The 10,523-nt window shown below is 39.7% G+C and overlaps 1 protein-coding gene across 1 annotated transcript; it reads right to left on the bottom strand.

The window, feature by feature from the left end:
- Positions 1 to 1,209: 1,209 nt before the first annotated feature.
- nubp1 (nucleotide binding protein 1 (MinD homolog, E. coli)) lies at positions 1,210 to 8,027 on the bottom strand. Its single transcript, XM_076023875.1, has 10 exons — positions 7,885 to 8,027; positions 6,267 to 6,371; positions 5,967 to 6,100; positions 5,483 to 5,551; positions 5,017 to 5,049; positions 4,825 to 4,915; positions 4,261 to 4,415; positions 2,689 to 2,799; positions 2,029 to 2,215; positions 1,210 to 1,442 (listed from the first exon to the last, which is right to left on the bottom strand). The coding sequence occupies exons 1-10, from the start codon at positions 7,931 to 7,933 to the stop codon at positions 1,390 to 1,392; spliced, it is 987 nt and encodes a 328-aa protein (XP_075879990.1). The 5' UTR covers positions 7,934 to 8,027; the 3' UTR covers positions 1,210 to 1,389.
- Between the last annotated feature and the right edge of the window lie 2,496 nt (positions 8,028 to 10,523).

The following is a 10,523-nucleotide window of genomic DNA, read 5'->3' as shown; positions in this document are numbered from 1 at the left end:
GGCACGACATTTGTCATGCAGACACTGTGTGATACACACACACACTTTCAGATATTGTATTTCATTTTTCAACAAATATACACAACTTACTTAATGCTGTTTTTGTGGCCTGTAACATTTGGAAAGGGACATAAACAAGGTGACTGTGAAGTGGTTTCACAGACAGAATAACTCACCCAGGGGAGTCCGGGCTGATGTCTGTTTTAACATGTGTTCTCAAAGCTGGAACTAGCTGCAAAAGTAAAGGATATACATTTCTCATTGCTGGAGAATTGATTGATACCGACACTTTTGTGCTTTATATGAAGTTGTGAAGATGTCCACAAATAATCAGATTGAAAAGCATTCAGTATTTGCTTTGTGCTTATTTTGCTCTGTAAACGGATTTCTAAAATAAAGTAAAAACTGATTAAACAAACACACAGTCTTAGAGAAATACTGTCTGATTGTGGCTGTTGTTTTGTCTGTGAGCAGGATGCAGTCACAGTTTCACATGTATTTTTCTGCAAACCCCAGAGGAACTACGACTATGTATGGCACAAAAGAGCACTAAACACACATACACAGAAAACCATAGTGGCAACAGTCCACAGTACAGACCTGAATAAACAGCGATTACTCAACCTTGAGGGAGAATAATCATTGGAAAATGTCCTAAAGAAAAAATTGGCAGTGAGTGCGACATCATTTTCAGCTATAGTTTTATTTCATAAATCAGGTGAATCGAGTGCATTTCAGCGTAGACCAAAAAAAAAAGGGAACGAAAACAAAAAAAAAATCCATCTAATAACATGAAGTTGGTTGGATTATGTTTGCTAAAAAAAAAAACACATATATGTTCTATGCAAGGTGACTGCGTTTGTTTGGTCATTGAGACAAACTGTTTAGTTGATGGAGCCCCGGCCCCACTTTTCAACTTAGTTCCTCTTTTTCCTAAATTCCAATAAACTTACATATAACTACATATATCACCATAACGCTGTAACAATAAAGTTGCTTGTATTCATCGTCTATTATATTCATACTAGTCTTATGTCTTACCTGCAGTCCATTACTGGCTTTACTGCAACCAGCCACAAGGGGGAAGTCAAAGTCACACCTCGTCATCTTTTTGCCCAATATACCAAATTCCACTTTTTGTATTATATGAACCATCTCACGAAGATTACCTTTGTTTTCATCTCACCTTAAGATCGATTCTCTTTCTTGTTTGTTTTTTTACACAGAACATTTAAATGCATGACCTCATCAGCTGAGGCGTTTTCAAGAAAATAAGATCATTTGGAAAAAAATAAGAAAAACTTGTAAGGCTTTGCTGAATGTTGCCAACAATATTTGTGCGTTTGTTTTTCTTCTCCTTCTGCAGGGAATGATTTCTTCTGATTTCGGTCAGGTGGCGCTCTGCTCTTCTGTCACACGGTTGGAACAGTAGTCTTGAATACCTGGAGGCGGAGACAGACGACAGATGAAGGTCTTGACTTTTAAACTATCACAAACGGATCTACTTTAAAGGTCCAATAGGATGGAATGTTCACTTTACCTGCTTTTCTAACAGCAATGGACATGTATTTTTCAGTTATTCTTTGCAAGGACACAAAAGACCTCTCTCAAGTCTCTCACAAGTCATTGTTTGTTCAACCTCTTACGGGAGTCCAATGTAAAAAAAAAAAAAAAGATGCGAGTTTTAATGCTGGACCTTCACTCTTAAAAAAAAAAAAAAAAAAAGAAAAGAAAAAAAAAGCTGCACGCTTGATTCCGATGATTTACCTCTTCCCCTTTAGATGACTGCTTCCTATTTGCAAAGTAATCATTTCCTCTTTCAAGACATTTAATCAGGAATTGGGACATGTGATAAACCGTGTAGTCATCAAAATCAATGATGGACTTCGCTGGAAGTTGGAGCATTTTATATATTGGGTCTTGCGCTGCTCAACTTCCTTTCTCTGAAATGTAACAACCCCTCAAAAACGATGCCGCTGCAGTGTGCCACCACAGGGTCCTTATGTGCACTTCCGTGGAAGAACTCACTCTGCACGATAGTCTGGTAGACTGCCGCGGCAGGAGAGTCGGGCACGTCGTTCAGGAAGGACCTGCCCTCGTCACAGCTTCGTGCGATCCTGGGGTCGAGCGGTACTTTCCCCAAAAGTGGCAGATTTAAATCGGCACACATTCGCTCAGCGCCCCCGCTGGTGGGAGGGAAGATCTGGGACGTGTTCTATAAAAGAAGAAAAGAAAAGGATAATGTTTTAGATCATTTCACACATTCTGCAGACTCTAAATTATGTAGCTCCGTCTACCAACCTATCCATAATTATCGATATATCGGCACTACAAGTCAAAAGTTTGGACACATCCTATGAACTTAATTTCTTTTCTTTCATTCTCCTGACAATTGACATTGCAGTTTCTCACTGAAGGCATCAAAACTACGCACATGGAATTATGTTGGAAACAATAAAAGTGTAAAATAACATTTTTTTACATAAATTCTTCAAAATATATGCCTTTCATGAAAAGCATATTAAATACTCTTGTTAATATATTTGATGTCTTCGGTATCTATCTGCACTGTAGAAAGTTGTAAAGATAAAGGTTGATCACACAGTTGGATTCTTGCCAAGGTGCAGTGATCTGTTTATGTGCAGTGCGGTTCCCCTCTCAGAGGGTCTGTTAACATCAAGCAGTAACCTTGCATGACGGACAAACAAAGCCGCTCATGTTCTCCACCACTCCGATGATGGGCAGCTTGACCTTCTGACAGAACCTGATCTCCTTTCGCACGTCCTGCAGCGATACCTCCTAGAGAAAGTTTAACAACAACAGCAAACAAAGGACAAAAAAAATTACAGGCAGATGAGTTTGGAGAAGCAAAGATACGAGAAACTAATAAAGGAAGAATGAAAGCAGAACTGCTCGGGTTGTTTTTCCTTTGCTCCCAGCTGCTATCAAGAGTTTTTGTGGCAATTGTGTGCAACACCAATTCTAAGTTGACACAATTTCCGTGTCCGGTTCATCTTCACCTCGTTAAGTAAGAGTGACAACTGAAGCAATGAGGAAGTGATAGTTCTGAGGCCGGACTTCACGCAAGTATCTAGAAATGTTGACACAAGATGGGTCTCTGGCTAAAAACAGATAAAAACATGCAACAAAGTGACAAAGAACCAAAAGCCAATGACACCATGCAGAGTGAATTGTGACATGCGTCTCCAAGTGCAGATTTCTCTCCCGATGCGCAATTAGACAAATATGCATTCTGGTACTCAGGATGTTTAAATGTCAGCCAGGGCTGTTTTAACTGCAGCACGTTTGACTGAGCAATGGGATAATATGAGCCTGTGGTCGTCTTTACATCATCAGATCTGGCTATACAAGCGCCGCATGTGTGTACATTTCATCATATTTAAAGTTCTATTATACTGTGCACATCTTCTGACCTTTAATAATGTGACTTTTAATGTGACTTCTTCTTCAGGTGACCCCATCCAATGATGCTGTTGCGCCACAGCCGACTTATTGCTTGTGATTCCGCAACCAGAATGAGTCATAGTACGTAATACATGGAAAGAAACGAGTGACGTTTGGTGAACTGTCTGTTTCCTGCCCCCAATAATCAGTTTGCATTATTACAAATAGCAGTGGCAGACAGCCTTTGTTGGTTTCACATGGGAGGGAGGGTTGGGGGGGCTGAGTGATAAAAAAGTGCACTGCTGACACAAGGTAGGTGATGAGGGCAGAATAAACTTGCCGTTTAGTACTGGCTTGAGAAAATGTCCTGGTTTGGTTTTAAGTAAAACACCTCGTTTAATTATTATTAATTATTGACTAAGTGAAGAAATTAAGTTTTTGTTGATCTGGGATGATGAAGGATGGACAGCCTCAAGCTCGTTCTGTGACAACAATGAACCTTGTGATGTGTTTTTTTTTTTCTCTCTCCCTTTTTTTCCCAGAATTGATGTTGATGCTTCTTGCAAAATGCAAAATTTCTGACTTCTGCTGGGAGCGAAAACCGTTAAGAGCGCCACGAGTAAAAACTTTCCCCCTCAACATGTTACGACAATGGCCTTGAGGTGAAAACACAACTCCAAAGTCGGTGAAAGTCATTGTGGGAAATGACGGCGACGCGTCTCGTGCAGTCAAGCGCGGCTCGAGGCGGAATTTCCCCCTCGTAGTTGTTGTTTATCCAGTTTATGAGAAACATTAAGGCGTTATGAGTCTGAATGTAGGCGTGTGTGCTTGTGTGTGCTTGTGTGTGCTTGTGACCTGTGGTGTCGTGATAATGACGGCTCCGTCCACGTGGGTGGAGCTGAGGTACTGGACTATAGACAGGTGTTCGTCCGAGGTGCCAGGGGGCGTGTCCACGATGAGGTAATCCAGGTCGCCCCAATCCACGTCCCTCAGAAACTGCTTGATCATCCCTGATGGACAAGCAACAACTATTACAGAAGCAGTGCAGCAACCCAAGAAGACCGACCAGAAGAAGAAAATTCACAAAAAATAGAAATGAAGCTATGTAAAACACCATATGTTCAAAGCAATAATTAGAAATAATATTAGGAAATACAAAACAAAAACATGAACATAAGTACTATCATTATTAGTAGTACTACTATTGTTGCTTTTCTTTCTCCTACTTCATTCATGTAAGAAGGGCAGGCAAAATAAGCAAAGGCTACAGCCGACACCTTTTCGGTCGATGTATATTATTATTATAATCACTGTTTCGCTTAATGTATAATGCATGTAAAATATTGAAAACCGGCCAAAATAAACCCACTAGATTAAACTAAACTAACTAAGAAATTCACAAAGGAACAACGTCAGCACCGTTTTTCTTGGGCCCTCTCCAGATGACGGCATCGTCTGGACTGCTGAGCAGGAAACCGATGGACATGACTGCCAGGTTTTCTTCCACGTACTGGAACACAGGTGCACATTCAACATGAATTTGTTTCACACAGACATTTTGAAATCATGGTGACATCTGACAAAATGTGTAAAAAAAAAAAAATGACTCACCACAGGAGACCAGCCGGAGCCGCTCTGGTGAACCTGTGCACAAGTAAAACAGCTTCAAGGTAAATGATATTTTAAAAATTGAATTGAATTTTTAAAATTTTTGCCTTGTTGTTCCTCAATATTGCCATTATTCCTGTAGTATTAAGAGTTAGAAGAGTTTATTTTGATTAACACTGCCTGTGGTTTTGAGATCTGGTGGTGCCGAACAGACGCAAGCTGCTCACCGAACCAAATGAATGTGAATGGTGAAAGTCTCCCTCTCCCCAAACCCATCAAATACACAATCCTAAAGGCTGATGAAGAGAACATACCTAAGCTTGTGCCCTTAACAGTTGAGTTGCATCAAATGTTAATCTAAGTTAAGTATGCCAAAAATGGGACAGTGGAGCTGTTATATCAGAACGATAGAATTGTAGATATCAAAGGAAATGTTAACGTTTGAGCTACTTTGCGACACACAACTCACCTGTTCGCCCTCCAAGCCCATTATCCTCGGGAGGGAAGGACCACAGATGTCCACATCCAACAAGGCAACCTACAAACACAATGTAAAGAAGTTGTATTGTTTTCAAACCAGTTTGTGCGCACACGCATTTCTGTCTCAAACGGAAATAAAGCAACATAAATTAGTACGGACACAATATTGCATTTCTGCATTTTCTTGATAAGCCTATTCTACAATAGTATAACATTATGTAATTTAATAACACTAAATAGTGTACCTTTCCCACCCCCCCACTTCCTTTATCTTATCTTACCTGTGACTAAATCATTTTTGAATGGAGTCATCATAAAACAATTGAGAGCGAGTTGATGACGTATGACAAACCCAAGCTCTCTGGTATTCAAAGGCTAGCTACTGAAAAACAGGTGAGGGCAGAAGTTGTGCCAATTAAAACTAGAAACAAAACATTTTCAAATGTGTCATCATGGGGGTTGTTTTGAAATACCTCTTTGGAGCTGTCACTCGCAAGGGCATGAGCCAGGTGAGCGCTGAAGGTACTTTTACCGACTCCTCCTTTCCCAGACAACACCAGGATCTTGTGTTTGACTGTTGACAACTTCTCCCCGATCTCGGCTATAGCTGTGGAAGAACATGCGGGAAACGGAAGGTACACGGTAGCATAAGACGAAAAACAGACCCGTAAACCTACACAATAAAGATTACCCCGAACATTTGTGGCTTTGTTTGTACATGAGCTCATTAGTATATCTTATGTATACTAAATAATTTTGTTGTGTAGTCATACCAGGGTCGGGAGCCTTGGTGGCACCTGAGGCACATAGTTTCTGGTTTGGACAGCCCTGACATGTCGACGTCTTTCCAGCTTGCTCACTTGTTGTTCCGGGACAGTCTAAAAGAATGAACAGACTTGATTCAGAGTGTTTGATTTATCCAATGTATATCCTATTCTGTAATTATACTGGAACAATCTTTTCTAAATTCATATTGTGCTGCCTAACTTCAAATGATAGAATTATGTACAATTATTTACTTAAAAGTATTTAAAGGTGATGTTGGAGCCAAAATATTTATTTTCTTTCCTTATTTCTGATTTATTTGCACTGTGGCTTAATGTGTTAATTATGGACACAAAAGTAATTGTTTTATTTATTTAGTATTTTCTTAGTATTGGTTGCGCTAAGGGCCACGCCCCCACATCACCATAGGCAGGTGACCGCAGCACCTGAACTATATTAGGGTGGTTAACGGGGCCGGCAGGTCTCTTGAGTTGAATGCAGCCAAACAGTTTTAGACCGCTTTTCAAGCACTTTTTGGATTTCTCATTTTTTGACGATTGTTGGATTACTTTGTCGATCTGTGAGTTTGCAAGCAACCTGTGCCGCATTGTCCGCTGTCGCGGTAAGACCGTTTTTGTTTTTTGTTTTTGGATTGCAAATAAACAATCTGAACAGTGGATCGCCGCATCCTCCAGAATTTTTGTTTATCACAAGCACGCTTGGGCGCGTCGAACTGAAACTCAACAATTCACCAAGAGCAAAGCTCGACATTTCACAGGGAAATAGTCGCGCTTTTAGGTGACTTGTCACATCCCAAAGAATATAAAATTTGTCATTTGTTTATGTAAACTACTGCCCCAATTATAATGGTTAATTAAGGGAAACAAGCTTTCATATAATAACAATTATTAGTTTTAAGGAAACAGTGTCTTGGAATTTGAATGCCCAACTAACTGACTAACTAACTGACTAACTGGAAGCTAAATCAGGGAAAGTACGGGGAAACGTAATACATGGATAATTTCATTTGAAAAACACTCCCACTCTTACACATGTAGAAGAAAGTGTTGTGTAAACTATATGAAAATGTGGTCTTCTCTAACGATGCTGTCGTAAGGTCCACAATCCAAAACTGAACTATCAGTATGACTCAGCACCTCAAGGGGGACCATCAATACTGTAAGGCTACGTAGACAGTTGAACGTTTATATGTATACAGTGATTTATGCATTTATTCAGACAAAAAACAAAACAACAACACAACAACAATAAAACCAAAGGAATAAAAGTACTGAACGATCGATGACATAAATATGACTGCGTCACATTGCGTAATGACTGGACAAACCCACAATGAAGTCCCAGCGAGTCTAGTCCAGGCTACACCGACAAATGACATTTCAGTCAAGACAAAAACAAACAAACAAACAAACAAACAAACACAAGGTGCGACTGCAAACGCAAAGTTGAGTTTGTAATTAAAACGTGTATTTATTTATTTTTTTAAAAAAAAAATCTTGTTACACGCGAGCTCATTACAGAGAGGATAAATACACGTATTGAATTTACACGATGTGGTCTTGGAGGCGTAAAAATATGCCAGGAATTACAAATATAAACACTCACGTTCAGGTGCGTTATCGGGTACGTCTGCCATCTTTGAATTTGGGTCCATCAATTAAAAACGTCCCCGGCCCGTTCGAAGGTTCCGCTTGCGCATATCAATATTCACAAGTTCCATTTATTTTTCCAGAGGGGCGGGAACAAACCCAAATACGATAAACCCGTTATACTATTGGAGTTTGACTCATAATTGTTCTTTGTATTTTAAATAAACAGAGGATAATTCATATCATTCCGTTTATTTATTAATTTATTTACTTACTCATTTATTTTACTATTTCAATATCTTATCCGTGTAAATGTAGAAGTGCGTAGCTGTAAATGTACGATTTCTTTTTCTTTCTTTCTTTCTTTTTTTTTTTACAAACTAAAAAAGACACTACGAAGCGCATGCACATGGTCGCACAGTCATCGCTACAGTTCGAAATAACGTTGTCCCCCAGATGTCGCTGTTGACTCAGTAACCCTGGCTTAATTTTTTAGCTTTACAGGCAGTGTGGCACACCAGGCTTACTTCTCATAGAGTAAAAATGTGCGTTTTACTGCTGCCTCATGCCATTACCCCCCCCCCCCCCCCCGCCCCACACACACACATTAGCTGCAATGAGAAGCAGCTAAAGGGCGTTGTGAATAGGGGTAGGTTTGGATAAGTCAAGTACTTCTTTTCTTCTTTATTTGTATGTTGGATATAAATAATATTAAACAGGAGTCAAAGGGAATATTTGGAGTTTGGAATACAGGGAAGTCAAAAACCTCTTGATCCTGAGTGAAATCATTTTTTTGCCAATTATAGTCTTCACCATCGCTGCGTTTGTATAGATACAAACGCATCAGCTGTAGAATTGAAACTGTTGACAAATTAAATTTACAACATTGCTCATTCTCACGGTTATTAATTTTGACTGTCAGTAGTTTTTAATCCTGTGCCCGATCATGTGTGCTTTCCCCTCCTTCAACTGGCTTCCCTGTTGAGAGGGTGTAATGTGATATGTTCTTTGTGTAAACCAGTCTGTCATCATGTGTCACACTGATTCTCAGAGACCATTTGCAGACTTTATTCACGATGCACCTTTTGCTCGTACGTAAGTGGTTTAGTAATCCAACTTTATGTTTTGCATCTGTGGATCCTGAAAAGAGGTTTTAAAGGTTGTACATGATGTTACATTTCATTAAAAAATAAATAAATAAATACAAATCTGACGGGACATGACACGACTTGGACCAAAACAAAGATGCGAGCAGTTAGACTGAGGGTTGAGCACAAGATGCAGAGAACAAACATGGCTGCTATTAGGTGTGTAATTCTTCCCTTGAGGCAACGAGAGAGTCTGAGCAGAGAAAAACAAGAGCTTGGGACTTGAGTTTGGGAGAGCAGGTTGTGAAATGGCTTTAATATCCTTCCCCTTCCTCCTTCCTTATTCCTCCCAAGCCTCTCAACGCCCTTTGTTGAAAACATTCAAATAAAAAAGTTGATTGCCCTTTAAGTGGAACAACACAGCCCATTTCCCGTTTTACCACCATCTGTTAAATGGCCAGAAGATAAATGTGACAAAACTCTGTCCTGTGAATTAATAATAAAAGCCTGACCGGCTGATTAAATAATACAGATTTGTGGTGTGCAGGGTAAAATCAAGGGAAAAGGTGACTTGAACGATCAGTTAAACTCCTTTTGATCTTCTGAATGCATTAAACACCCGAATGTTGGCACAGCATGCGCAAATATGCGCCCAGAGGCATCAGCGATGGAATAATATCTTGCACATGGGAGATAAAATATATTGTTTGGCCTCTTGGTATGGAATGCTGGAGTATAAGCAATGTTTTTTTTTTTTTTTTTTACGGCATTTATTGGTTTTAAAACTGTACAGTTCAGGTGGAGAGAATTATATTTTGGCATTTTTGGTCCATGATGGAATATTTTGAGGTTCCAAATTCAATAACCTACAACTTCATAAAACATTGAGTGGAAACTGTGTGACACATTGTGTGTGTATTGGTCACATGGTCATTTATTACGTAATCTAATTTAGTGTCAACAGTATTGAATTTTTAACCTTTGTTGCTGTAATGCTTTCCGATTTCCAGCCCTAGAAAGAACTCTAGCACATTTTCTGAAAACTGGAACAAAGGATGGACTTTTTGTGTCATTGAACGCCACAGTTTTGTGAGTTTGCACGGCCAAGCGCCCACAAGACACAAAAGAAATGCACGGATTACTGATTATCGTTCATGCAACTACTAGACAACAAACGCTTGGCCGGCAAACCAAACCATTCCCCTTGGTTAATTTCACACAGGGTGTGCGGCACTGCAGAGATATGACATAACTGAAAGGAGAAAGAGGAAGTCAGTTATTTTAGGAAAATATGCGATCTGGATTTGCTAGCTGACAATCTCCAAGAGAAACGCAATGACAATGTTGGGTGCGTCGGACCAACTGATTGTCTTTGCCTGAAAAAAGGTGTCTCAAATAAAACTATTTAAACACAGACACAAGTGTATGAACGGGTTAAAGGGTCAGCCTCGGGCGCCGCATGGTGACAGCAGCAAAAGGTTTGACGACTTTTCCTGGTGAAATGTTTTCCAAATACGAGTCTTGATCTTTAGAGATTTGGGTGAATGATTCTGTGTTCCGATGATAT

Source organism: Nelusetta ayraudi, unplaced genomic scaffold (genome assembly GCF_046127955.1).
Source record: "Nelusetta ayraudi isolate G7.1 ecotype Tasmania unplaced genomic scaffold, CSIRO-AGI_Nayr_v1 ptg000016l, whole genome shotgun sequence".
NCBI lineage: Eukaryota > Metazoa > Chordata > Actinopteri > Tetraodontiformes > Monacanthidae > Nelusetta > Nelusetta ayraudi.
The sequence above is the reverse complement of the archived record's forward strand: the minus strand, read 5'-3'. Positions and strand labels throughout refer to the sequence as shown.

What these genes read in the sequence shown, in the direction of transcription:
- nubp1 (XM_076023875.1), bottom strand. Translation starts at nt 7,933, where the DNA reads ATGGACCCAAATTCAAAGATGGCAGACGTACCCGATAACGCACCTGAA. An exon ending in TCATTATCACGACACCACAG is followed by an intron (nt 2,800 to 4,260) that starts GTCACAAGCACA and finishes AACTTTCTCTAG; the next exon opens with GAGGTATCGCTGCAGGACGT. An exon ending in CTACCAGACTATCGTGCAGA is followed by an intron (nt 1,443 to 2,028) that starts GTGAGTTCTTCC and finishes CTCCGCCTCCAG; the next exon opens with GTATTCAAGACTACTGTTCC.